This window comes from Neolamprologus brichardi, chromosome 7 (genome assembly GCF_056152115.1).
Source record: "Neolamprologus brichardi isolate AB-2024 chromosome 7, ASM5615211v1, whole genome shotgun sequence".
Taxonomy (NCBI): Eukaryota; Metazoa; Chordata; class Actinopteri; order Cichliformes; family Cichlidae; genus Neolamprologus; species Neolamprologus brichardi.
In genome coordinates this window covers 8,924,095-8,951,940 of record NC_142110.1, presented here as the reverse complement: position 1 = coordinate 8,951,940, position 27,846 = coordinate 8,924,095, and the positions used below count along the sequence as shown (strand labels likewise).

At 40.7% G+C, this 27,846-nt stretch overlaps 1 protein-coding gene across 3 annotated transcripts; it reads right to left on the bottom strand.

Moving 5' to 3' along the window:
- Nucleotides 1–1,571: 1,571 nt before the first annotated feature.
- Nucleotides 1,572–27,819, bottom strand: polr3b (polymerase (RNA) III (DNA directed) polypeptide B). 3 transcript variants are annotated; one of them, XM_006789530.3, is made up of 28 exons: nucleotides 27,669–27,819; nucleotides 27,377–27,409; nucleotides 25,640–25,696; nucleotides 25,487–25,551; nucleotides 25,292–25,367; nucleotides 24,829–24,929; nucleotides 24,469–24,560; nucleotides 21,814–21,931; nucleotides 20,557–20,665; nucleotides 19,724–19,846; nucleotides 16,984–17,100; nucleotides 16,760–16,894; nucleotides 15,562–15,723; nucleotides 14,283–14,483; nucleotides 13,831–13,993; nucleotides 11,142–11,295; nucleotides 10,915–10,989; nucleotides 10,586–10,684; nucleotides 10,357–10,484; nucleotides 9,123–9,332; nucleotides 8,857–9,015; nucleotides 6,952–7,069; nucleotides 6,691–6,833; nucleotides 4,568–4,671; nucleotides 3,222–3,388; nucleotides 2,641–2,754; nucleotides 2,378–2,551; nucleotides 1,572–2,208 (listed from the first exon to the last, which is right to left on the bottom strand). In XM_006789530.3, exons 1-28 carry the CDS (start codon nucleotides 27,738–27,740, stop codon nucleotides 2,079–2,081), a joined length of 3,399 nt encoding a protein of 1,132 aa, XP_006789593.1. In that variant the 5' UTR covers nucleotides 27,741–27,819; the 3' UTR covers nucleotides 1,572–2,078. The 3 variants fall into 3 exon arrangements, with proteins under 3 accessions (XP_006789593.1, XP_035763082.1, XP_035763081.1); XM_035907189.2 differs by lacking the exons at nucleotides 25,487–25,551; nucleotides 25,640–25,696; nucleotides 27,377–27,409; nucleotides 27,669–27,819 and adding an exon at nucleotides 25,040–25,122 and having other exon boundaries at nucleotides 25,292–25,356; XM_035907188.2 differs by lacking the exons at nucleotides 25,487–25,551; nucleotides 25,640–25,696; nucleotides 27,377–27,409; nucleotides 27,669–27,819 and having other exon boundaries at nucleotides 24,829–24,970; nucleotides 25,292–25,318.
- Nucleotides 27,820–27,846: the final 27 nt, after the last annotated feature.

Sequence of the window (27,846 nt, the reverse complement as noted above, 5' to 3'; positions counted from 1 at the left end):
ACTATTTTGTTTCCATTACTTCTTGGGTTAAATTCATAACAAAAACATTATTTACAGTGATGCAGTGCATTCACTTTTATATCAGGCATCTCTCTGTTTTATTACAGATTCTTTATGATTTGACAGGACGGTGGTCACCACTTGCAGAAAAACAGCCTTTTCTTTATCTTTAAAGCAACACTGGGTAAGGGTGTTTGTGTATAGTATAACATGTTACTGACGTTGTATATGACATATTTTTTGTTGTTGCATTTTTAATGTGTTTTGAGTTTGCGTAGCCTCCACCTGGGCAGGTAATTCTCAGACTCAGTACGATTCCCACAGAGCAACTGTATAATAACATTATTATTAGTACTTTGAATTTTCTAAGGAGTTTTTAATTGTGTTTTTCGTTTTTAATCCAGTTTAGTTTGATTTCGTTTCCTGAGTGGGTTTGCTCGTTTCAGTTCAGATTTTATTGTTTACAACTAAAAATAAGCAGTTATTAAAAATTATTTTCAGGGTAGTTTTTGTCCTAAGTATCGTATTTATGACATATACCAGAGGTAAGATTTACGGAAAAAAAGTCTCACAGTGTTGCAGACATCTGAAGCCTCAATAAATACATCCATCAAAGCCTCATCAGACAAGCTGGGAGAATAAATCTCACAAAACTAACAAATACAAAATTGTCATCTAAATTTGTTGTTTTGGGGTTTTTTTTCAGTTAATCTCCCAATTTCACAACATTGTTTCATTTAAGTTTTGAAAAACAAATAACTATTTTTTTATTTTAGGTAACTAAAATGTTTTCACATCAAGCTTTAGTTAATTCCTAGTTAATTATTTTTAAAGTTAAGGCAGGTTAAAGCATAATACAACAGAATTTGTTAATTCAGGTAATAAAAAACAATGACATCCCATGGCCCCCTTACACCTTCAACACGTCCCCTTTTATCTTCTCATCCCGATCATGTGTTCACGGTGCAGGTGTAAAGTTGCAGTCACAGTAATTCAGCATTAGAGAAGTAATGCTTTTTTACGTGTCGGGTCAAATACTTTTCAAACGGCTCAGCAAATATCAGAAAACACAGAAACTGTTTCTGAACTAAACTGGTGTCAAGAAATGTAGAGAAAGACTCGAGAAAGAAGTTAGCAAAAACGGGACGACTGCTGATATTTTATACACTAGAAAACTAAATCTCAAATGTATTGTCCTATTATTTCATATATTTATCAGATAGTGGATCTATACATGATGTGCTTCTGAATGACATCTTTGAGACAGACCTTGAAAAACAAATGCGTGTGCTAATTTCATGCTATTCAAAAGCTGCATGAAAACATTGGGGCAGGTTACACTGGTTAATTTGCAGTAAGTGACAAAGTTTACAGCCATACAGGACACTGATCGTGGGTAACAAAGATCAGTTTATATTTATGGTGATGATACTGATTAGATTCACTCACTTAATTCTACCATTTAGCTTTATAGTGTCTTTGGGTTGGATATATGGCATGTAGCTGCACACACCTGCTTTTATCTTTTTGAATTTAAGTGATTAAATCAGCAGTGAAGAGTGAATCTACTGAAAAGAAGTTATTATGGGACCTCTTTGACTCTAGGGTAGTTTTCTTCACACTGCACTGCTACAGCCGATCTCAAAGTTCCCCAGCTTCAAAATCCTACTTAACATTTATTAAAGAGGAGAAAAGCAGACTGAAAAAAAAGAAAGTGGGGAAATATGATCCAGGTCAGCTGGATGTTCAAAAGATCTTGTGGTAAAAACATGTTTCAGGACAAACAATTTAAAGTTGGTGACATCCTGGAGATTTTGCCCTCAAAGGGCAACTTTTTGATATTTGTAATGAAAGAAGTCAAAGTTTAAGAAAAACCATCAACTTATTTATTATGTACACCAACAGAGAAAGAATAAACATAAAAAAAGAAACAGGAAAAAAAGTTTTCAGATTTTAAACAACAACAAAAATAGTCCTGTTTCAGCTTCTTACTCGTTTGTCGCTCGATCAAACATTCACAAATCAACTTATAGCTCTTGCTCTAAACCTGTGACTCACACATCCCGTCTCTGTCCTGCTCACTCGTTGTAGCGCGACAGCTTGAGTCGAGGGATGATATTCATGGACTGCAGCTCCTGGAAGAGCAGTTTGCAGGCGTAGGGGATACGCAGGGAGGAAACGTGGCAGGACGACTTACAGTAATGACACCTGAAACACGGAAACAGAACAGACGTTTATGGACCACCCGGATTACACAGCTACCAAGCTTTTTTATTCACTGTGTAAACTAAAATATTTCCCCTTCTTTCAGTTCATATCAATGTGCACCAGATCTTGTGATGCCCCCTAACACGTTTCACCAGCAGAAACAGCTTACCACCCAGAGTATCCCAACAGCCCGCACTGCCCACACACGTCCACCTCGAAAGCGTCGCTGGAAATCATGAGGCGCTCCAGGAGCAACATGCTCGCTCCGTAGCCGATCAGACAGTCGCGTTCCATCTCACCCAAACGCAGACCTCCATCTCTGGAGCGACCCTCCGTGGGCTGCCTGTTATCAGGACAGGTGGATACGGAGAATTTAATTCAACACTTATAGGCACTAATCGAATCTCAACATCACCACAGATGAGAAACTACCTGGTGAGAACGGCTCTGGGGCCTCGGGCTCTGGCGTGCATCTTGTCAAGAACCATGTGCTTCAGTTTCTGGTAATACACAGGTCCAAAGTAGATGTAAGCCTCCAGAGGTTCTCTGAGGGAAAAGCAGGGGTCAGGAATTGTGTGCACAAAAACAGCTAAACAGATAAACAAAGCATAAGATGATTCCAACAAAAATCTGCCTTCTTTTTGGACTGCTGGTCCATAAATTTGAATAAAGAAATATTAATGATGAAAGATTTGTACACGTGATCTTTGCCTTCAGGCGGCAGATTTTACACAGAAATTAAATTTACTGTTTGTATACAGCAGGTGCCGGATGGACAGGCACTAACGGGGCCACTATGACAATATGCAATTTCTGCATAATGAAAACATTCAAGCTACTGTTTAAGAACTAATATTGTGGTGATAAAAAGTTAACATCACTCTGAGAAATGGTGTTTTCACAGCATTAAGAGAAATAAGATTTATAAACAGTCATGAGTAGCAATGCAAACACTTGTGTAGCAGCATTTTGTTGTGTGTGGTTATTAACCTAAAACATCCTCTATTAATTACCCAGTGATGCCTGAAGTGACGTAGTCTTTGCCCTGGTAGTTGTATCCATAACGGATGAGATCCTCACACACATCCTTCACCTTGCTGCCTCCGAAGGCTGTGCCATAGTGGAAGCGCCCATCCAGGACCCCCGCCTTCCCAGCCAGGAGTTCAATCAACTTTCCCACCTGACGAAGTTCAGGAAAAGAACAGCAGCTCTGTTCATTACACAAATCTTTTTGTGCTTTACATCCTCTCCTGGCACTAAATGTGTATATTAAGGGTGAGATTAGATTACACATGTACTCCTTAGGGTTGGTGACAGCAGTCCAAGGATGGCTGAGTTCAACAATTCCACTAAGATCGCACTCAGAGGACCCCTGACCCCGACACACAAAGGGAAACACCTACTCTCATATCACTCTCAGGCCACAGAAACATCCTCTGGAGCCAAGCATTTCTGAGCCTTTTCCATGGAAACCAGAGTGAGCAGCAGTAAAGATCATTCAGGTTTTTACAGTGTATGAAACAGAGCCAAGTCTCATGTCATTCACATTCATCACCATCCTACAGTTCACATGTACTGGCCACGTTTGATAAAACTTCCACACACACCGCTACAGGCGGTGGCCTCACTGGCAGCTGTCTCCGCAGCAACAAATATCTGTTTGTGAACAGTGAGATTGCTGCTTAACGGCGTCAATGGACGTGTGCTCTGGAAGCCAATGATAACCCAGAGAGAAGAGGAGTGGGGATAATGAGGGTTTTGTCTCAGGAGAGCCGGCACAAACTTATAAAGAGCGACAGCCACAGCATCCTAGGTGACTCAGACTCCAGTCGTAGCAAAAAGAACAAAAAAAAACAACCCACAAATAAAAACCAGAAGCAGGTCCTCAAATTAGATGGCAAATAACCAGCTTTTCACCAAGAGAAAAGAAAACTTAACCTCCCTGACAAATGTTACAACATCGGAGCAGAAATGACAAAGCCAGTGATGAATTAATAGCCCTAAAAATACCATGAATAATATGTTATAAGTTCTAGCTCCAGCGAATGGGTTGATCATTAATGATTGGATCTTGCAAGATGTTTAAAGGTATCACTTTTTGCCTTTGGGGTCTTTTAAAACTTTTGAGAAAATAATCGTTTAATCAACTGTTTAGCAAACGTATCATTATCTGCAGATTATATTTCACACCGTTTTCTGACATTATGGTTGTTTACTGTTTCTTTTTTTTTTTAATTTCTTCCCCTTTGGTTTATTTCTAAACAAAACAATGGAAAAAAATGCAAAAAATACTTGGCATATGAATCAACAGAGAAGAATGTTGCAGAATTTGAGTTTCCACAGCTGTGAAGTGTCGCACCGTCATTCTGGAGGGATATCCATGAGGGTTCATGATGATATCTGGACAGATCCCTGTGTCACAGAACGGCATGTCCTCCTGTGGGACGATGAGGCCACAAACACCTGAAACACACACACACACAAAAACATTAATGCACACATATGGCAAAGAGAAAACCAATCAGCTTCCCACATGTGAGGATCCGAGGCTGTACTTTAACTTTACAGCCGTGTTAACACATCACTTTGGCTGCACAGAATGTGTAATAGGCATTTTATAATATTTTGAATAGAAAATGTTAAATAAAAATAAAAGTGATACGTTTTAAAAGTAGGCTGCAGTTTTAATGTGGTTTTAAGGACAAAAAAATCTGACTTTCTGACCTAACTGCAAGCACCAGTTCAGCGAACTTAATAGTGTTTGTGCTGTGGGGGCTCTGTGTGGACCACTGGCAGAGCATGACATTTCCATACTCATGTGGACAGACAGGGACCTCTTTTGACTCACATGATGTGGGGGGACAAGCACCCCTGGTAGCCAGGAGTTTAAGTGTGAGTGCAAATGTTTACTGAGGGGCCGAAGCACTCTTCCTTGGCCATGGTAAACAGATTGTAGGTCCATTTGCAAATGAAAAAACGAAGAAAAAAAGGAAAAAGGAGTGAAGTGAAGGAGAGCAGGAAGTGGAGAAAGGTGCTTAGCTGGACAGGGAGACTGGGATTACACACCCATGATTTTCAGTTCAAGTCAGAGGAAGTGGAGGGGATCAACTCGAGAGGAGAAAACGAATCAGTGCACGTGGGAAAAATTCACTATTAGCCGACCAGTCAGCGACGCAGCTGACTGCTGATGCCTTACAGGATGTTGCAACAGGATGTTGACTAGGAACAAGTACGGCGATTAACAGGAAAGTCATCCAACGGCAGGAAGAAGGTGAAAAGAAAAGAGAAAAGGCGGGTAAGGCAGGGCCAGAAGAAAGTATAAAGAGAGAAAAGGCATTAAGAAAAAGGCTGATTATCAGGTTAAAAGTACTCCAAAAGAGGAGTGAGAGGAGGAAGAATGAAGTTGGAAAACGGTGGAAAGCACCACAGAGACACTACCAACAGCAGACATCCTTGGGTGTTGTTTGTTTTGTGTGAAAGTAAATGATAAAAGAGGCATGAAATCAGCAGAGAAAGGCAAGACAACAGCAAGGGTCCAGAGCCCTCCATCACAGCTCATACAGCTCCACAGTGGCGGCTCACACAATAGGCCCCTACTACTAACAGCCCGTCCGCCGCCTCCCCCACCTACACAGCTGTGTATGTGTGTGTGACCGGTAAATAATTAACTTATTCTGCTCTGCTGACCAGGACTTATGAGAGTAGTCATGAGAAGCTGGGAGATCCATCACTGCAGCCAAATTCACTTCTAATTAAACACTTTTATATATTGATGAAGAAATAATGAGTTTGTTCCTTTCAAATTACTCATCAGAGAAGAAATAAATGGTTGTTTTTACAAAGAGATGACCACAGTGAAGCAAAAATGTAGATAAAAAGGTTTACTTTTCCTCTTTGAGGCAATTGTGATTAAAACTAGCTCCACATCAGCTGCACATCTGGGTGTCTCCATCCAAAACTCCTCCAGCTAACCCCACACTGACCTCTCTCCTTGTCACTATCTGAGACAGAAGACATTGTCCCATCCTGAGCTGACCGCCCAGTGCCCACCATGTTAATGAAGAGAGTAAATTATGCATGGCGCCAGTTAGCTTTTTGATTAAAACATCATACTAGCCCTCTATAGGGGAGGCGCTGCAAAACAATAGAGGCTATAAACACTTTTTTCCCCCCAGTAGCACCAGAATACTGCTGGGGTGTAATAAATTTACATAGTCTGGCACAGGACAAAGAGCCAATTAATTGAAAAGGCTCTTGAAAGATGAGAACAGGGGGGCAGTGACAGAACAGCAGCTAGTGGGACTTGACTCAACAAATGCTCCAGCACGGTGAAAGATTTTCCTCTTTTTGTCCAGGCATTTACAAATCTCTCGCAACAGGTTGAAAACCCTAACCCTCTATACTCTCCCTCCAGCTTTGAGCTCAAAATCTTTAGGCTCTGGTCTCACAGAGGAAGCCTTGTGGCTGTCATGGGGTCGGCACCTTTCTGTCCGTGTCGACTGCTGAATTTGTCGCCTATTTCAGGTCTCCTCGTCTGCCTCAGGAGGATCTTGATGAGGAAGGCGTCTTCAGCATTGGACGAGATCATGACCTTTTCGATGTACGAGTCCGTTGACCCCTTATAACTGAAAACAAGAGAATTCAAAGTGAGTCCCGTTTTTTTTCCCTCTAGATAGATGTAAGAGCTGAAAAAAAATAGTTCCACAGTGATGTGTGTGGGCGTGGTGCTGGGAGCTGACTCACCTGATGGGCACGTCTCTGTACTGGGGCTGGCCTGGCTGGGTACTGCCCTCCAGTGGTGTCTGCGTGACAGTCGGCATAGATTTGTTCACCAGCACCTGCTTGTTCTCCACTCTCTCACCTGAAGCACACAAAACACATCAAAGAGTCTTAGACAGATTGGCCTACATAGACTAAAGGCCATTAAGTTCTCTTTAACTTGTGCTAACGTCAAATCTTTGACCAAAAGCAAAAGAACGAAACCAAATAAGTTTGTTTTCAGACTTATTTGAGCTCACACATGTGGGCTCTCACATGTGGGCTCTCAATTTAAAACTGTATTTAACACAGTTTTAAATTGCTTGTTACCTGTTTTGTTTTTGCTAGCTTTGTTTACATCTGCTTTCTTCAAAAATGTCTCTACTGTTCTGGTAATGACTTTGAATCGCTACTAAAACCATAAACTGCATATGAAAGATAGAAACAAGCTCTTTGATGTCCATGCCCCCCCCCCCCAAGGCTTGTGGTCTCCTGCGCTATTTCTTTTAAACTAAGTATGATGAACGAGGAGTGGATCCGACTGAGAAGCGATCCGCACGCTAGAGCCCGACCGATACTGGAATTGATACTGAAATTAGCAGATTTAAAAATCAGATATATCGGACGATTTTTTTAATGCACATGAAAGAAAAACATTTGCCTCATACTTGTTATGTGCAGTAACTTATGTGTCCTTACCAACATAATGTTACAATGCAGGTTTAAAAATAAGTTTGGTTTACTTATTTATTATCCATCTGACTCTACTCAGATCAACTGGCTGTTTTGTTTGTAGCATGTTGCCAACAGGGAAGTAGCAGAGTGCCCTCTAGTGGACAAACTATGCAAAGTCAACACCGATAACATGGTTGAAGGGTGTTTTTTTCTGTTTCTTCTTTACTGTTAATTTATTGCCTGACAAATGAAAATTAGTATATCAGCAAATAGGAGCTTTATATAAGTTGGGCTCTGTTGCTAATACAGGCTATACAAACAAAAATCAACTTTTTGAATCTTAAATATTATTTTCATAATAAAAGAAATCACTAAACTTTACAATTTCTCCAAAACTGCAGTAAGTCTGCCACATGAGGTACAAATTATTAATTGAAAATAAGTTACTGTACACCCACCTTTACATAATAACGAAACAAAAGCAGATGCAACAGATTTACATTACAAAACAAACGTCAGTTACTTGCATCATTTTTCAGCATGTTTATAATGTCACCAGACAACAAGACCTTCGTTTCTTTTCACTTGTCTCTACAATTTTTTTGTAACTGCTTTGATCCTTTGCTCATACCGAGGCTTACAATGCATCTCATGGCTGCAGGCCGGCTATAAGCTCTGGACAGCTTCAGCTTTAGGCACTTTCTCTTTGTTAACTCCTTTAAAGTGTCCATATTGAGCTTGGTGAGGGTGATTTAGGTGCCAGATTTGGTTTTTTGTAAAAAGACAATTTTGTGGTGGTTCCACCAGGATTTACTCTGGGAACTGTGTGTTCACTCACAGTGAAGAGCTCAATAATGGCCACAGCGAGTGTGTGAGCAACTATTTGCCTGCGCTACTGTGCATGCATGAAATGGACTGGCTTGTAATCAGGCATACGTGAGATGCCTGATTAATCCACACTTGTACTGTATGATCCTATATTGATGACACACTTCTAACTATTCCAATTGATGAAAAACTATGGAGATATGTAAGAAGTGGTGTGTGTAAATATTGCAAAATAGGCTTCACTTTTCTCTGAGTGAAACATCAGTAAAAACAAACTCCTGACCACTATTAATGACACAGATAATGCTCATAAAATGAATGCCACAGAAGAGGCTGTTAAAGAGCAGCAAACCATGCTGGATTTGCTCCAGTCCTGCTGGTACTCACCAGGGGAGCAGATACCATCAGCATCCAGGATGTTGTGCCTCCAGATGGGTTTTCGTGTGGCAGCATCCAACATGGGGCCCATCACCTTGTCGAAAGTCTGATTGGTGTAACGCCGCAGTATGCATTTTGTATTTTTGTAGACAAGGCACCGTCCAAATCCTGTTTGGAGACACATTTACTGTTACATTAGATTTTATACCTCCTCTTCTGGTATTTTGTTGCTTAAAAACGACTATGCAATTCTTTAAGTTGGACAGATCTCACACCTCTGTCCAGTGAGGCTTTGTTGAGGACCAGAGCATCCTCGATATCATAACCACTGTAGCTCATCACAGCCACGGTGGCGTTCTGACCAGCCGGCAGCTTCTCAAAATCAATCAGCTCGATGGTTTTTGTTTTGACCATCGGCCTTTGAGGATAGGCCAGCAGGTACATCAGGGTGTCGATGCGGTTTCTCTGGTTGTAGCCGATAGTCCCTGGAGAGAAGAATCACGAATTTTAAAAAAAAAGAACTCAACTTTTAATAAAAACTTATATATAACTCACTGTGTGTCTGTAATCTAGTGATTTAGGGCATCTATAAGAAAATATATAATTGTCAATAAATCCATTTTTAGAGGATTATAGGTGTTACTTCCTCCTGATTAGACCTCTCTTATATTATGGCCTAAAGTCTGGCTTCCGTGTGGTTTTGACACTTGTCAGATGATACTGCTTCACAATTAAACTGCGTGTGATAACAGGGCCGGGCCACACAGCCAGATTTGCACATGTATGAGAGCCGTCCATACAAAACAGACAAGGCAGAGAATATTGGGCCAAATATAGTTCCAGTCAGTGTTTTTGTAAAGACTGGGAGGGCGGGGAGGAAGGAACAGATGAAGGTAAAGTGGAGGGGTGGGGGCGACCGCAGTCCTTACGAATGTTAGCAGGGCCGTTTGGGGAAGTTCTGGTTACCAAGGAGCTCCGGGTGCACACTCAGTGGTCTTTTGCAGCTGAGCACACTGACCCCCCGAGCACAGCCAGAGCAGACACAATGAATTGCTAATGACACTCTGGGTGACTGGCAGGGAAAGGGCCTCTGCACACACAGCACAAAAGAAAACCTACGCAAGCTCCCCATGTTTGATGTTCATGCTCACACACTCACACACACACACACACATGAGACACTTAATCACACATACAAATGCATTCTGACAAGAAGTGGTGCAGGAGTGGAGTTTTGGGGGAGAAGAACCAGCAGGCTGCTTGTATCTATACCATTTGTTATTCTAATGCCCTTTTGTATGATTTTAACTTGTGCAAATAAAAGTGCAAACTCTGAACCAGCAGATTTAGGAGGCTTAGGAACACTGTTCATGTGTTCATGTAAGATTAAATTACTGTAAGAGGCCGTGTTTGTGTGTGCACATGCAGCTGTGGGGAGGATGTTTGAGAAAGGATTCGAGATCCTTGCAGTTTGATGACCTGTATGCTAGCTGCTCAGCCCACTCTTACCCATTGCCTGCTTGCCCATAGCACACTGGTATGTGTTCCTGGGTGACTGGTTGTGGTGGGGGTAGGGAATGAGGCCGGCACACACTCCGAGCAGTGTGAAGGGCTCGATCTCCAAGTGTGTTGTGTCTCTAGAGAGGTTTAAAAAAACAAAAACAGGTGGTAACTTACTTGACATAAACCTGAATGATCTTTTCATTTTACTGAAATCAGCTTATCATGTGCCACTGACTTGTTAATCATGTATTCATAAAGGGCGATCTGACAGTCGTTCTCCTCGTTGACATCCAGATACTCCACCAGGCCTTCATGTAGGAAATCCTCAAAAGTTCTGAAGTAAAGAAAGTACAGAAACTATTAATAAAAATCTACTGTTTGGGAAGTGCCTGTATGTGGTGTGATTGCAGAGACACCCTGCAAGTGTGAGGATACACTCATAATTTCACAAATATGCACGATACTAGTTAGTAAATAAGCCAAAGTGGCGAGTTTAAAAAACAAAACAGTAACTTAAAGAGCTGCTTCTTTAACAGCAGTCACTCTCTGCACTCCTACCCTCACCTGTAGCCCTGAGACAGGTCTTCGATGTGCTTGTTTTTCACCATTGGAACTCCCTTCTTTACTATGATGTATGGCCTGCAGAGGGAAACACAACAAAACAAAGCTGTGTGAAAAACATTCTTACAACTAAAGAACTCAATGTTACGCTAAGCAAACACACTGGTGTGTAACGATCTTCAGCAAACATTTATTTCCATATGATGCTATTTTTTTCTAAACTTCCGCACCTGCAGAGTCGTCCTCCATCAGATGAGATGTAGACGCAGCGGTCGCTCAGGTTTGTGGAGATGGACACAAACTCATTGATGAAACCCGCCCTGCGCATCAACCTGAAAGTGTTGATCAGCTTCTGATGGTCTCGGATCACACCGAGGATGTTACCTGTGGACACGATACAGATAAAGAGGATAGACATTAAATATTAAACATATTTTTGGGGTTAGAAGACTGATGTGCTGAGCTAAACACATTCTGACTTTGCATATTCAGTAATCTTTAAGGGCCACCAAACAATTGTTACGCAATTGTGATACAGCCCGCCAAAACAGGCTAAGACCAATTTTTTCAATTTATTGATGTTACATAACCCTTTGATAAGAAGAACACATTATATTGATCTTCCTTTGATTATTTTATGTGACTTTTTCACTTCATTATTTCAAATTCATGTCACAGTCACTTGTAGCACATTTGTCAATGTTGAAAACATCTGATGGATTACAATGCAAACAACACTATTGTCACAGCGTAGAGAGAAAAGTTACCAGCATCATTGAGGAGCTACATTTCACTCTCTGACGAGCCAGGTAGCGTCTGTAGTAGGGGTGCAACGATACACATAATTCACGGTTCGGTTCGATACTTTGGTGTCACGGTTCGATATTTTTTCAATACAAAAAAATTTTCATGCTCTTTTAATTTATAATTTATTAAAATTATAAATATATTTTAACTCAAAAGTACAATTTTTAAATTTAATGTTGCTGAAACAACAAAGTAATAAAAAAATTTAATCTATATCTGATCGAGAAATCACTCATCTTTGGAAAAGAGAGTTTATTACAGAGAAATGGCTCTTTCCAAAATAAAAGCTATACTATACGCTGGGCTATATTCTCAGCAGCATATTAAACATATCAGGTCCCCATAAGGATAAACATGTGCTAACGGCTGTCTAAATGACTCGGGTAAAGTTTGTAGCATGCGTGCTTGTTGTTTTTGTCTGCTTCCACTTGTCTTTGCACTAGGATGATGTCGGAGTAAATGTGCAGTCATATTCGTTGTGTTCCCACTAGTGCTGTCAGCGTTAATCTCGTTGAAATGACGTTAACGCCACAACACGGCAAATTTCCGTTAACGAGCTACCGCGGATTGCCCAGTGAGTGGGGCTGGACGGTAACACGTTAATGAGCTAACTGCGCTAATGCAGTAGTTCCCACCCATGTAATTGAGCATTGCGTGGCACATCTGACATACTGTTTTACTTTAGTCCATGATGCGCTTACCATCAGGGTCATCCTTCACATGAAGACCAAAATAGTTCCAAACGCCAGATCTGAATGAGGGTGGGGGAGGTTCAATTTGCCATGTTGCAACGAGCTTAGCTTCTGTCTTGCTAGCTTGTGCTGCACTCAGTGGATCTGCGCTTGACAGTGCAGCCTAGGCGGAGTAGTCGAACGCAGATCCACTGAGCTTGCAACACAGACAGCATCGTCAGAAGAAAAGTTGATCAAATAAATTAAAAATGTTGTATTGTTCAATACATATGCGTACCGAACCGAAAGCACTGTATCGAACGGTTCAATATCGATACGAGTATCGTTGCACCCCTAGTCTGTAGGTGTGTGGCTGTGATGAGTGAAGGTTTTCCCCTCACAGCAGAGATGTTTGCTGGATGTAAACCAGCTAAAAAGAGTGCACTGTTAAATGTAGTTTATGCATTAGAGACTGTTCAATAACAACATCTTTTGACATAGTTTTGACAGATATTGCAGTTAACATTAGGGACAGTAGGATTGCTCTTGATTGCATCACTGCTTGGTTGTTTGTGTGAAACCGTTTAACCTGCTGCCACATTTGTTTAACATTTAGAGTTCACATTAATAAACACATGGGTTTTGCTTATCCAATAATTTACCAGTTGTTTTCTCAGTTAGTCAAATTATCAGTAAAATGCCAAAGAATAGTAAACCCTATAACAATGGCCACAGTACAATAAACACCTGTCTGAAGCTCATACATTATCTGTTTACCATTATATAAAACAAGAAACATGGGCACATTTGACATCTAAGAAGCTAAAACAGGACCTTTATGGGATTTTTCCACAAAAAAGCCACGACAAATTATTCGTCAGCTGATTTTGGTTAAAATTCAAACTTTAAATGCAAAGAAGGAGTGAAGGCGGCATTTGTAAGACACCGCAGCTTACTCTGGAAGAAACGGAGCTCTAACTGCCTGTAGGGGTGTGTTCATATCAAGTCTGACAGACAAATGACTGGAGAACAGAGGAGACACTGTGCTCTGCCTCTGTGTGAGGGCACATTTCCACTGAACACACTCTGAAGGGCTTTGACACCTGCTGCTACCAACTAATTAAATGGTATGGCAGCTAATATAATTTGACAGTTATCAGTGGCGAGACAAACATATACAGTAATTAAGGGGCCAAGTTTTGACTCAAGAAAAATACCTACTGCTGTCGTGAAATGAATGAATTATCAGCCTCACTGTGAAATGCAAAATTACCTTCTGTAAACTAAACAGAATATTTTTCCCTTCATGTTCATAAGCAACACATTCAAAACAGGGAGGATTAAGACTTTCTTTTCAAGCGATCTAAAGCAAAAGCCTCCGGTGTTAATTCGCTCTGTGTTTATTTATTAATTAGGCTCCACTGCGGAGGAGGAGGTCTACCATTGAGGAAGACGAGAAACACGCTCGGGTAGGAGAGCTCCTCTCCACACAGCAGGTTCACATCTTCCACCCCGAGGTTGAAGGCCAGCTTGATGATGGGACCGTCCTCCATGTCGGTGGTGATGTGCGTCATCAGAGCTAAGTTCTTCACCAGACCACAGGCCTACAGATACACATATATAATCCAATATTATCCTTGTCGAAATACATAATAATACAGAAACAAGAGTTTTTTTAAGAGTCTCAGTGTCAGTAACTTCCCCTCCAATCCCCATTTAGAGGTAGATCATTGTCTAACCATCACAGGGAGTGTTATAACATGAGAATAACTCATTAAAGTGAGAAAGAAATTGCTGACCATGATTCGTATATATAGCAGTACATGTGCCACAGCATATTAGCCTTTGAGAAACCTCCTGGGCCATCAGGTGTGGCTGCCGCAGCACACTCACCTCACCCTCAGGGGTGTCAGATGGACACAGCATTCCCCACTGTGACGGCTGCAGGGAGCGCGGTCCGCTGACTTTCCTCGTCTTCTCAAACTGGGATGAGATCCTGGTCATCATGCCGAGAGCTGAAATGTAGGAGAGACGAGACAGGACCTGGGTGACTCCCTGACGGTCCATCTTGAATCTCTTCAGAGACCAGTTACCCTGTTGCAAGAAAACATCAACACTATTAATTACATACTGCATAGTAAATATTACTTAGTACACAACACTTTATTGCTCATTAATGCATTTTAATGACTGAAAAGCATCCAAACATGGATGCTAGAGTGTGCCAGTATTAGCAATTATTCCTAAGTGGTGCATGTTTCATTTTAATATTCCAAAAATTCATGCAATGACTCCAAATTAAGAAAGAGACATTTCTGGCTTAAATTTTGAAAGTGGAAGCAGGATTTCACTCTTAATGTTGTTTTAATATAAATCTCTATCTAAGTAACTCCTGCTTTCTAATTTTTGTTTGAACAGTGACCACTTTATTATTCTATTACAAGTACATCATGAGAAAAATTTAAGTTAACACTCACATAGGAACATAAACTGAACCTCTACTTAATTGGAGGCACTACAGTTGATGATGTCGGTACGCCTGATAGTTTTTGACTGTTTTGTCTTTTTAGCTATCATAAGGATCTTTAATAAATGTAATAAACATTTTGATATGTTAAATGAACATTTCCCCTGCACGTCTGTTTCTTTTGGCCTGCAGCTCTATTTATCCATCAAGACTGTTTTGCAAGCTGTTTGATGTCAGATACTGACTTTAAAGAGAGTCCAGCCAGCAAGCAATACAGCTCAGCCGACCAGGACACCATTAATACTGATATTTTAGTTTTTTTATGTTCAATATTTGATCCATTTTTGTGACAAAGAATTTCATGTCCACATGTTTTGTATTACAGTGCTGTGAAATTTAACTATATATTATTTTAAAATGATCACTAATAGCCTATTTAAAGTTTTTTTGTCTGTTTTTATTAGTGCATACTCAAATATGGGATTTTTTGTTCTTTAAACTTTAACTAGCCAATGAACAGACATTGGACCATAAAATTTTGATGCAACATGCAGATGGTTGAGCAGAAAACTTTCCAAAATGTTGTTTGAGATGGAACGACCTCCTTCTGAGCTAACACGGAGCTAAGTCACAGAGCATGGCGAGAGCCAGTGCTCTCAGCCAGATGTTTGTTAGCACAGGCTATAGCAGCCATGACTTGCTCACCGTGGATATCGCATTGACCATGCCGTTGGTGATCTGATCCTGCCGCATGTGCTTGACCACATCAAACTGAGCTGCTCTCTGCTTAGGGATGATCTGGTCTGCGATTTTCTTCAATTCGGCATTAAACTTCTTAAAGAGATCTTCAAACAGCAGAGACAGGAGCTAGAAAGAAGCAAAAAGATGTTTTTGTTTGTTTTTTTAAATCTCAGGTCTCCTGGCACGCAGTGTCTACTGTGCATCTACTGCCAGATGTAATAACCAGGTGTGCCAGCTCACAAGTAAGCCAGGTCCCTGTGGTCCTCTGTCCGGTCTACAGGAGGCAACTTCTCTTACAACCCCCACCCAACCTGTGTATTAGCATACATCAAAACAAACAGGCAGCACTGCTTGAAATTAATAAAGAAATTAAGCTTCCATTGCGCAGCCAGGCCAATTAGTTGAATGTCAGGGAACCATAATTGGAGAGTGAGGAGATTGCTGGCGTTGTTAGTATGTAAGCCCCCTATTGAAACAGGGCTCTGTGCTCCCCCCTCCCTCGATCCCTCCATCTCCTGCTCCTTATACAGAGCAGGTTGGGGGGGAAATTAAAGGCCTTAAGACAGCAGTAATTACATTATCAGAGCCGGGCCTGCGGATTAGCTCAATCGCTCCAGTCAAGGCAGCATTTCTATTGTCACGGTGCTGAAAAATCCCCATGCTTCCACAGCCTCGGGATTTTGGTGCCACCGCATATCTCTCTCCTGACAAAGCCAGGCTGAAATACTAGCGGGGGAAAGGAGGGGGGTTCAAAAACAAAACAGGGAAAAACAAAGCTGAGGGAAAATAATGAGAGTCTTATTAAAAGAAGGTGGCAGGAACAAAGGTGCAGGTGAGAGATCAGGCCTGGAGCCGGCGCTGTCCTCTGGTGCAGTGCTGTGATCCCTTCACACTGAAGCACCAGAGTGTTGGTGTGTTTCTGCTCGTATGTTATTAATAAGCATCAGGCATGTTTTGTTTCTAGTTGTTTTACGAGTAAAGAAAAGGAAGTAAACACCTTTCAGCTCACAAACATGAAAAAAAAAATCAATAATCATTTAAATAAAACTTTATAGTCTGAACTGAACTCTGGCACATTTGGTTTTAAAGTCAAAGAACAAAAAGCATTAAATAAAAGGCAGTGCATTAAAACCTCAAGGATGACAGGTGCACAGAAGCTTACCTGTCCAGCCAGTTCAAGACGTTTGTTGCCATAGTAATCTCTGTCATCCACCTTGTTGTCCCCTTGAGCCAGGATCACCCGCCGCACCATCACGGCCAGGTAAATACACTTAGCCCGAAAGTTAAACTCTTTCACCTGGACACAAGTTATACAGTCTTTACATTTTGTCGAGTAACATTTTAGTGTGAATGCCAGTTATCGTGATGAGCATTCTGTTTACATACAGGCACATGTGTGAGAATGAGAGATGCTAACAGCTCTCTGGCCTCTTCCATCTTTGTTTTCTTGGGGCCTCCCCACATCCGCTGTCTGCGCACTTTATTCCCAAGATACCTCAGGGCCTGAAACAGAGCAGCCAAACAACATTTGATTCAACCTTTTGAGGAACATAAATATTTTTACCAACATGACTAATTTGGGGGTGAGGAAGACAGGAGGAGGACAAGGACACACTATGGAAGAGAGCCTAATGAGCCAACATTTTTCTAAACTTCTATTGTCGAGTTCTAATGACTCTTTGTGAACTGTAGACTTAGTTTCCTGTTCTTGGCTGGCAGTAGGTGTGGGCTTCAGCTGCTGTAGCTCGCAGCACTCATACTCTTCTGGTACCTTAGGTATAAAGAATGGTTATACGAGTACTGCCATCCTACCAGCTTGAAGAAGTTCAAGTCAGCCGCTTGAACTGCGGCTGACTTGATTGTTTCAGATACATACAGATGGTTGTGTGGAGAAATCCCAGCAGATCAGCATTTTCTGAAATACTCAGATCAGCCCATCAGGCACCAGCAACCATGGCATGTTCAAAGGAACTTAAATCAACTTTCTTCCCCATTCTGATCCTCAGTTTGAACTTCAGCCGGCCGTTCTGAACAAGTCTAAAAACCTAAATTCACTGATTTGTTGCCATATTGTGTTAACAAGTAGTTGAGCAGGTTTTCCTAATAAAGCTGTGTGTATATGTTACGTCAACTGTCAGTCAGACCAGAAACGCACCATGAGAATCAGTTAATTTTCCAACCAACAAAAATGTCCAAAACAACAAATATAAATAAATGTTAATATAAATTAATGTTACAGTCTCAAGGAGATATTTTGTGTAAAAGGTCAACATTCTGAATTTTTAAACAGAGAACGGAGAAACGTGTATCAGACTCTTGGTAGGTCAAGTGAACCACAATGGGCACAATGTGCACATCACCCACACCTGAGTAAGCGCCCAGCTGGAGTCCTCAACAGAATTATAGCAAAGGTCAAAGGTTAATAAGGATGGACCACCCAACTTGCCCTCAAAACTGCATAAAAATAATTATTCTTAATATTTATTTAAGGTAAATGTAAAAAAAAAAAAAAAAATTCTGTTCAATTTAGAGAAATAAAAAAAAAAAATCAGATGTAATCAACAGCATCCGGATTCAAAAAAAGAAAAGAGGATGACAGTCAAATTTGGTTTTGCCAGATTATTTATCATAATCTGATAACAATGTTTCTTAAGCCTTATCTGCCTTTAATTATATAGATTTAGGCCTCATTGTGCACAATACAATGACCCAATGAATACCATGAAAAGACATCACGGAGGCTGGCAGACAGAGGAACACGAGAGCTGTGGTGACCGGTTGCTAGGAAGCAAATGTGGACTCATCAATGCATCAGCGGTTCCTCTAACAACATAATCTTTATGAAAAACAAATTGGCCGATTGCATTCATCTGTCGATGTCAAAGAAAAACACGTGGGCCTCATGAAATCCCCATGAAAAGCATTACTTAACTGGCTGGTAAGACAAAACCTTCGTCATCTGATCTCAAAGAGACAAAGAAAATGCCTTCTGACAGCAGACAGCCAATAGAAACAGAAACAACATCCTGCTCTGCACACATCCGCAGCTAATGATCGCACATTAGAGATGCCAAGCAATTCACACTGACTTTTACGTGCTCTCACCCAAAAATTATTATTTTTTTAACAGTTTTTTGAATCAGGATTTCATTCACTTGAGCACGAGGAACATTTCTGTTTAATAAACAGTCAGAAAATTAACATCCACTCTAGATGTGCATGAAAAGGTGTCGTTTTGAACACCAGTTTATTTTGGTTGGGTGATTTTAACTTGTCACATCTGTAAATATGAAGGTGGGGAGCTTATTTACAAAAACCAACCGAGAACAAACAACAGGCTGAGGTTCTGAGGGGGCTGCATGACCAATTGGTCATCTTTGGTGGTGCTAGGACCATGTCTGTGCTAAGATATGCAGCCAAACACTGGCTGTAGCTTCAGATTTCCTGCACAAACATGAGAAGCAGCAGTGCTCTTATAACACTCAGCAAGAAGGCGAAATTTCCAATTCCAGCAGTAGTTCAAAACTCAAATATTTTTAAATAGGGATCAATAAGGTCTGTGGGTAATCCAAGTGTGAGAAATTTTCATATTTTGGTCTACAACATAATATATGTACAGAAATCCACCCAGCCATCCAGGGAAGGTGTTTGCTAAGTGGCAAAATAAGAACACAGACATTGGTGGTTGTATTATACGTCATCATGCTGAGAACAGGAGGTTCATTTTCACTTCAGGTGCGAATCAGGTTAAGGCAGAGGTGAGAGAATAGTCTACGGTTACAGCATACCTACAGCACAGATTTAACAGGGATATACATCCCATGCATGTTATGACATATCTCCTGTTAGTGGTGGTGAAGGTCAAGTCTTGTAACCCTTAGAACTGCAGTTCTTTTATAGCATAAACATTAGCACTGTACTTTCAGTGCTTTTTAGTGCTCCTTCAGTTTTTTAATATTACTTTTTTTTCCCTTATATTACCAGTATATTGTCTTTAGAGATCAAAATTCAAAGATAATTAAAGCTTCAACCTAACGTCGAGTCCATGGGGCTAAACTGACCAGAGTGTTTGTTTAAGCTTGAAATAACACCGGCCTGCTCTGGCTCTCTTGGATTGATAAAATACCTGAGTCTGTGTGAAGATTTGCGCTTTCTGGCACTCCTCCAGGCTCGGGGCGAAGCTGGCCATGACACTCTCCTCTGTGCCGATCATCTGAACTATCTCCTGGTCACTCTCCACACCCATCCCCTGTGTGGATGACATGTAAACAGTGTGTGTAAAATGTCTGTACAACTACAAAAAAATAAAAATCTTGTTATATTTAGATAAAAGCTTAACTGGGAAGGGGGAGTACATGAGACAGGGAGTGTTCACAGGGAGGGGTGAGGTGAGGAGGGAGTCATAATGTTGCCTGACATTTGCTTATGGAAATGTGAAGCTGTGGGAACTGATTCCAGATCGTCTCTGCAGCCGCTGCCAAACAGAGGGAGGGCTGGGGAAGACGTTACCCGGCAAACACGTGCAGTGAAAACACAGCGAGCATGCAGGCTCGGTCAGACTGCGGATAGTGACACTTCACACTCATAAGGTAACATGTTTGAAGAGGTCTCTCCTCAGAGGGCAAAGAAGTTCATGATACCAGCTGTCAGCTAACATTTTCATTCAGAGGTGATGCAAGAAATGTAATCAGTCGAGCAACTAATGAAATTAGAGTTCTAAAACTATTCACCATCTCATATAAAAACACTTCTCTATATATGTAACTTAAGCTTTGAAACAACTTCAAGCTGTAGCAAAAACAAAGACAGAGACTTTGGAAACACTCACAGGTCTTTGCTTCAATCTGTAAGGCAATAACATCACAAACATCTTCATCTCTGACCATTTACCTGTGCTATAGCACCACCTACTGGACTTATTTCAGCAGACTCAAAGAAAAAAAAAAAAATCACCCCTACCTTAAATATGATTGCAATGGGGGCATCCTCTGACAGCGTGTTGTGTCTCAAGTAGAAACGGCCTTGTTTAACAATAATATTAGTTCTGCTTTTCTTTTCATGAGTGGAGCTGGAGAGGACACAAAGAGCAGAGCGAACACGAGCGTGATTAGTGTCATGTTCTTGTTCTTTTGGATGTTCACCTTATAACTGTGTGAGGTCTCTCTGCATACTCAGACGTGAATGGTTTTCTCTGCTGATCTGGGAACCTGAGCAGAGCTCACCCTATGACAGCTGGCTCCAACACAACCCCAAATTGGATAATGAGTCAGAAATTAGATGGATCCACTAATATAGGACTAAAAGCTTAAGCTATACATAGATCTACTTCTTGTATAGTCTTAAAAACAACAACAACAAAACAAAAAACAAAGGTTTATATTTAACTCCAGTCAACATTTACAGTGATGTATTCTTTTCATTTAGAAGAGTAGAGTTTGCTCGTGCAAAGTTGGAGAACCGAGTGCGCAACTGAGCAAGGGTGTAAGGGTCATTCAATGTCAGGTCATCAAATGTCTCCCACGTGACCATCTGAGATTTGAAATACGACACTACAGCCAGATAAAACAGTGCTGTTCCTTATTAAAGCTTGCCGTGATTTAAACTTTTATTTTAAATCATACTTAAATAATGCCACAGACCTTGTGTACGAGAATCTGTAAACTAAGTGTCAGTCCTCTATCTGCAGAATCGTGGCCTCAAACATCTGCTATCACAGACAGGACACTCAAATATTCTCTGACCTTTAAGCATCCATCAGTCTATGTTATCATAAGCTACACTCCTGAGATACCAGGGATTTCCCCTAAAACATTCCAAGGATAATGTTGCATAATTCCTAGTAATTAGTGCATCTTTCCCTAGAATTAATTCAAGAAAGACTGATGATCACAGTCCTGGTGGAAATTTTTTCCTTTTAGATTTGATGAACTGGAATGACCACGAATATATCAGAGTTTCACAGGTCTTAAATTAGCAGCTTCACTTTATGGTTTCCACCAAGCACCAGTCACAGCATCCACACTGATGAGTCGTCTCCATACTTCTGCGCTTCCGGGCAGAATCGCAAAGAAGAAGCCAATAAAAGGAAAAGGTTAAGACGGTCAAACAAGACAGCTACTGAAAAGAAACAGCTGATTTTTTTCTTTACATGTCTGCCAAGAAGGCAACTTAAAAGTCATGGATGAACAGCTGCTAATGGAAATGTTGTTACAGTACCTGGTAACTGATGCTCCAACTGCACCCTTCCTGTCCTGTTCCACAATGATTCGGTTCTTGGACAGCTGTTCTTGGATCAGAATGACTTTCTCCTGACCTTTTACAATGAAATAACCCCCTGTGGAGAAAAAGACAAGGGGCACGGATCAATTCAACTGGAGAACCTGATGGCAAGTCATTTTCTTTTACTTAATTACTCTCAGAGTGTTGCAGTTTTAACTCTTTACTCCTTGAAACTCTTTTCAGTAATGAGCCTTTTCTGTCATATTTCAGACCTGACTATAGTACAAATTTTCTGAATGTGCATGAGACATTAGTGAAGGTGATCACTGCCTGTACAGCCACCCTTGAAAAAACCTGGAAACTATTCTAACGACAGGGCTCTAGACTAGCTTTTTGCCACGGTTGCACCGGTGCGCCTAACTTTACTCACCGGCATAAAAGTTAGGTGCACTCAAATTTTTCAACCGCATCACTTAAAACGCATCGTTTTATATGTACTTTTTTTTGGGGGGGGGGGGGGGGGAGGGGGGGGGGGGGGAATTGCAGTCCATACAGACAATATTCATTTGTAAATGATTAACTAACAATCCTGTGCTTAAAGTGCTTTGGCAATATTGTAGAAAATATTAAACTTAATCATCGTCTCGGCCTCCTCTGACGACCTGTTTGCTGTTGCCTGCTGCTGAAAGGCAGTGGGGAGAGGGGACACTTGGGCAGTGCATTTATTGCAGTATATAATATGTTTTCTGGATACACTGTGCTTTTTCAGTGTTCAAAGATTGACGGCTCTGTGTCAGAGCACTGGCTATGAATTTCAGACGGATCAGGCCTTACCTTAACAAAAAAAGTTATCAGTAGTTCTTTTCATCTTTTCTTATCACCCACAGCTACATCCACTTCTGTCGGGCCTAGGCTGCTCACTAGGGCTGGGTATCATCACTGATTTCTATAATCCATTCGATTCCAGTTCTCAAAGTCCTGATTTGATTCAATTTCGCCTCAGACAGTCAGAAATATTATAATTCTGATCATTTATCAGTACTGATACACATGTGAGACTTCATCAGAATTGTGAACATCACAGCAGATGACTTTGTTTGAAAGTAACTGAGAATAAAACAAAAAAACATGAAGGAGATTTGTCTGCCTGGATTTTTATAGCAGACAACCTTAAAAAGATTCTGCAATTTTGCATAATTTTAAAAAGTTTTAGTTTCTTCAGTAATGAACAGCAGAAATTAGGCTTTCTTGTCCGAGGTCATTTAAGTAAAAAAAAGAAAAAGAAAAAAAAAAAGACAGCGGCCGACAGCGCTGTAAAAAAATGGTAGACTGGAGGGTAATAAGCGAATGAATAATGCAGAAAACAGAGATTTGAGATGGGTGTTTGAAGTATAGAGAGAGAGAGAGAGAGAGAGAGAGAGAGAGAGAGAGAGAGAGAGAGAGAGAGAGAGAGAGAGAGAGAGAGATATTATCGTGGTGGAAGCAAAAGCAGTAAAAGTAAGAGGGAATTCATGACGACATTTATCAAATGTGAAGCGTAGTTTCTTTTGCTGCTGGCTCGGTTCAAAACAAAACCTGCAGCTCAGAATCAGCGCAAAAAGACGTAAACACAGAGCGGACCCGACGCATCAGAATCGGTGAGCTCCGACAGCGTGTCCGTGTACGGGCCATCAGGTGAGAAAGCCGAGAAAGAGAAAGCTGATTCTGATGCGTCGAGTCCGCTCTGTGTTTACGTCTTTGTGTGGAATCCGTGTACCTGCTCTCATTTGCTGTTTGGTGGTTGTTGAATTAGTTTTGTGAGCTTTAATCTGAGAATCTGGCGTTTCTGGCAAAACACAGTTCTATTTAAAAGTCGTTTCAGGATTTAATGAATCGATATCGCTTTATTCAAGCTACTCACCTCTCTCTATCCACCTGCACTTTCAACTGGACCACGGCCAATCAGAGAGGTCCCGCCCCTGACTATCTCTGATTGGTTTAGTCCACGATAGGGGCATACTGTGTCTGTTGTTGACCACAGAGAGTTGCAGAGATTTTTTTTTGTTACCCGAAGAGTTGGTCGCACTGGTGCGACCAAATATTTTTTTTAGTTGCACCACTGAAAAATTTGGTCGTATTTGCGACCAAATTAGTCGCACTCTAGAGCCCTGAATGGTCATCAAACATCCATCCATTCGCTTCCGCTTATCCTTTTTAGGGTCGCGGGGGGCGCTGGAGCCTATCCCAGCTGTCATAGGGCGAGAGGCGGGGTACACCCTGGACATGTCGCCGGTCTGTCGCAGGGCCAACACACATGGACAGACAACCATTCGCACTCACATTCATTCGCACATTCACACCTAGTGACAATTTGGATTATACAATTAACCTATCCCCACAAGCTGCATGTCTTTGGACGGTGGGAGGAAGCCGGAGTGCCCGGAAGGAACCCACGCAAACACGGGGAGAACATGCAAACTCCACACAGAAAGACCCCGGCCTGATGGTGGAATTGAACTCAGGACCTTCTTGCTGTGCGGCAACAGTGCTAACCACCGTGCCACCATCAAACATTTTACTGATATATACTGAGATGCCAAAACTCATCATTAAGGGTCCAGGTGAGGCCCTTCAGGGGGAAAGAGTTAAAATGAGAGTGCTATGGTTACGTGCCTGGATCCAGGGGACATTCGTTGAGTTTTGAAAACTCCATGGGCGTCTTTCCCGTGAGAACGCAATTCGAGCTTCGCAGCATGATGGGCATCCTGAGAAAAGCAGAGTTATCATCATTAATAAAATATGAATATTGCTTCAGTGTTGTTATAAAGCAGAATGCGTCAGCACAAATGAGTGAAGAAGGTCAGTTTATCAGCAAACAAAGCTTAAAAATCACAAAAGCTAAATCTTTTTTTAGCACTTGTTGGCTTACTGAGCTTTGCTGGAGAGGTTTTAAATTTGTAGATTTGATATAAATGCAACATAAATATGTCTGCATCACAGAAAAGAAGCAGGGGAGGGGGAAAAAAAAGATACCTTCCAATGGGCAGCGCATTGCGAATTATCCTCTGACTGCCACGGGTGTACTCTATATCCACTGTGATGGGCGCAGAGTAGGTCATATCTCTGAGACGACACTTTGGGATGAAACAGATGACTCTCAGCTATATCTCATCATCTTTAAAGGAAAGTATTGGAGGTGTAGGCACTCAAATATAAGTAACAAAAATAATTAATTAAGAAATACCTCTGAGGGCTACAACTAAATGCCAGCTGAGTCTAGAGATGCCTGAGTGAGACATGTTCCCTCTGTATTTAATGTGTGATTATCTGTCCAAAGTGTAGAGAATTAATGTGCAATGATATATATATATATATAAATTTTTTTTTAACTCATTTAAAGCTGTGTTTTTGATTACTCAAAAGCTTTATTCAACTTTAATTAAACCACAGTAAACAATGGTTCATATTTAACAGCAGAAACACATGCTACTCTCACCTCGTGGGGAGAGACTGGTCTGGTCACATTGAAGCTTTCTTCCACATCCGGCATGCCAACATAGATATTGAGGTATCTGCAAATATTTAAAAATCCATTATTTCCTCTTTTAATAAAAAACAAAACAAAAAAACAACTTGTTGTGCATGTCTGCAGTGTTAAAGTCAGTGATGGTGGATGCACACAGTGACTTACTTGAGGTACCACATTGGATCAGCATCACTTGTGATTTTCTCATTTGCCTTCATAATTTTTTTGATCTAGAAGAAGAACAAATGAGACATCGATGCTCAAAATCCAAATGTACATGAAAAAGCAGCAACAGACAAAGACATGCTCGTGTTTTACCTCTACATTAATGAAATAGTTGAATGAGTCGATGTGCTGCTTTACCAAACCTTTCACCTGCAAAACACACAACATGATATACATGTTTACTCTCCCAAATAATATTACTCACACAGATGTAGACCCACCAACTGTTCTGTCATCATCACACAGGAGGATACTTTGATATTTGATGACAAAGAAAAGTAATTTAAAGAAGGTCCATGACTTAAAACTTTGACAGGGTAAAAGAACAAGACATGCTGTACGCGGTATATTTGGTCATTATGGCAATATTTCATTATTTCATGGCCATACTGGACTCAAATGTTTCACTTTTTACTAAATGTATTTCTTTGGCCAAAAATATCTTGCTAAGGAATCAGAAGAAAAATGACCAGATAACCACATCAATAAGCTTACCAAAACTGCTTTATGTAACTTAAAAAATATAAGATTAGAAAATCCCTATCTCAAACTGACTGTGAGAAATTGGACGTCAGGGGAGGTTAGTTTATTGCAGCGCTCTAGTTTCAGGACTCCCCAAATTATCAGTTGGATTTCCCTTACTCATTTAAAATCTAGCCTTGGAATCCTTACAGGTACACAGAAATCACAAAGCTTTTGATGATTTGGTACCCAGTACAGACATCTCAGGTCATCAGTTTCAGATCTGTTCTCAAAATCGTATCTTAGTGTGTTGAGGGTACTTTCAGATATTCTGGCTCTGTTCCTTGGAGCAGGCTGCTGACCTAGGATCAGTTACATCTCTGTGTACATTGAAAAACAGACTCAAAACCTTTTTAGCCGCACAGGCCCACAGCTAATAGATGCTGTTGTTTTATTTAATTGTTTTTAATGCCTTAAGACATCATAAACCTACAAAGGGTTTTTTCAGCTGTCATGTAATTCTGTATAAATAATCATTCTGTAAAATTTCTGTATAGCTGTATATCTCATATTTCTGTATAGTTTTTTTTAATTTCATATTTCTGTATAGATTTTCATACTTATATCCTGTTCATAGCTTGTACTCACTACAGCCTGTACATATTTATAGTTATAGCATATTCATAACATACCTTCATACCATGTACATTATAACATACCATAATAGATCCATTTCTGTAATATACATACATATCTATATTATTGCTAATATATATTTGTAATACATCTATATTATGGCTAAAGCACTTCTTGATGGATGCAAACTGCATTTCGTTGCCTTGTACCTGTGACATGTGCAGTGACAATAAAGTTGAATTCTATTATATTCTATGTAATGACCTGTACTATTTAAATAAACATGTCATTGTTATTGTTTGACTGCTTTGGAGTGATAGGAAGGCAACAGTAAGTCAAATTACTACTACACCACTACACGAAACTGAGGCTACATTTTGCACAGACTCAGCAATATAAGATTGGAAAAAGGTTTTCTGGTCTAATGAGTTTTGATTTCAGAATTTGGTGTGAACATCATGAAAGCATGGGGCTGCTGGTTGGGGGACATTATCTTCTCACACTTCAGTCCCCAGTTGACTAAGCACCATTTAAACACCAAGGCTTGCTGAGGATTGGTGCTGACCACAGTATGGCAGGGTAACGCACCATCTCACAGAGCTCAGATCACCTCAAACTGTTTTTATAAACATGACAGCACACTATTATAGTTTCTACCATACTTTAAACATATTTTAATCAAGCAGCATTAAAATTTAGTAAAAGTGTGTAAGGGCTGGTGTGTTCTGTTACCTTCAGGAAGGCTGGTAACAACTTCCATTTTTCCTGTTAAAAAGGGAAAAAGAGCAAATAAACAACAAGTCCGTTTTTATTCATAACGCGAAAACTATTCGAACTGTGTACATACTTATGAACTTTCTCCAAATTATACACTAAAAAAAAATATCTGTCAGACACAACAAACTGGGACAGAGGACGTTCCCCTTCACTCTGCATCTCTATGAGCTAACAGCCTCCACGCTAGCGTTAGCATCTCTGTGCTCGTGCTGCTAGACTTTCGGTCCTTTCCAGTCTTCATACTCACAGCTACGGTGTTGACAGGAGCCGCTAGCTCCTGTGGAGTCATGTCGCTAAACTGTCCTCCCAGGACCTCCATGGTTTACTCCACTGCTTAACAGCAAACACACAAAAACCTGTACCAACTGTCAGTGTTGATATCTTGCAAGCGTGACTCTTTTGTGTTGCACTCTAAAACGTCCGTA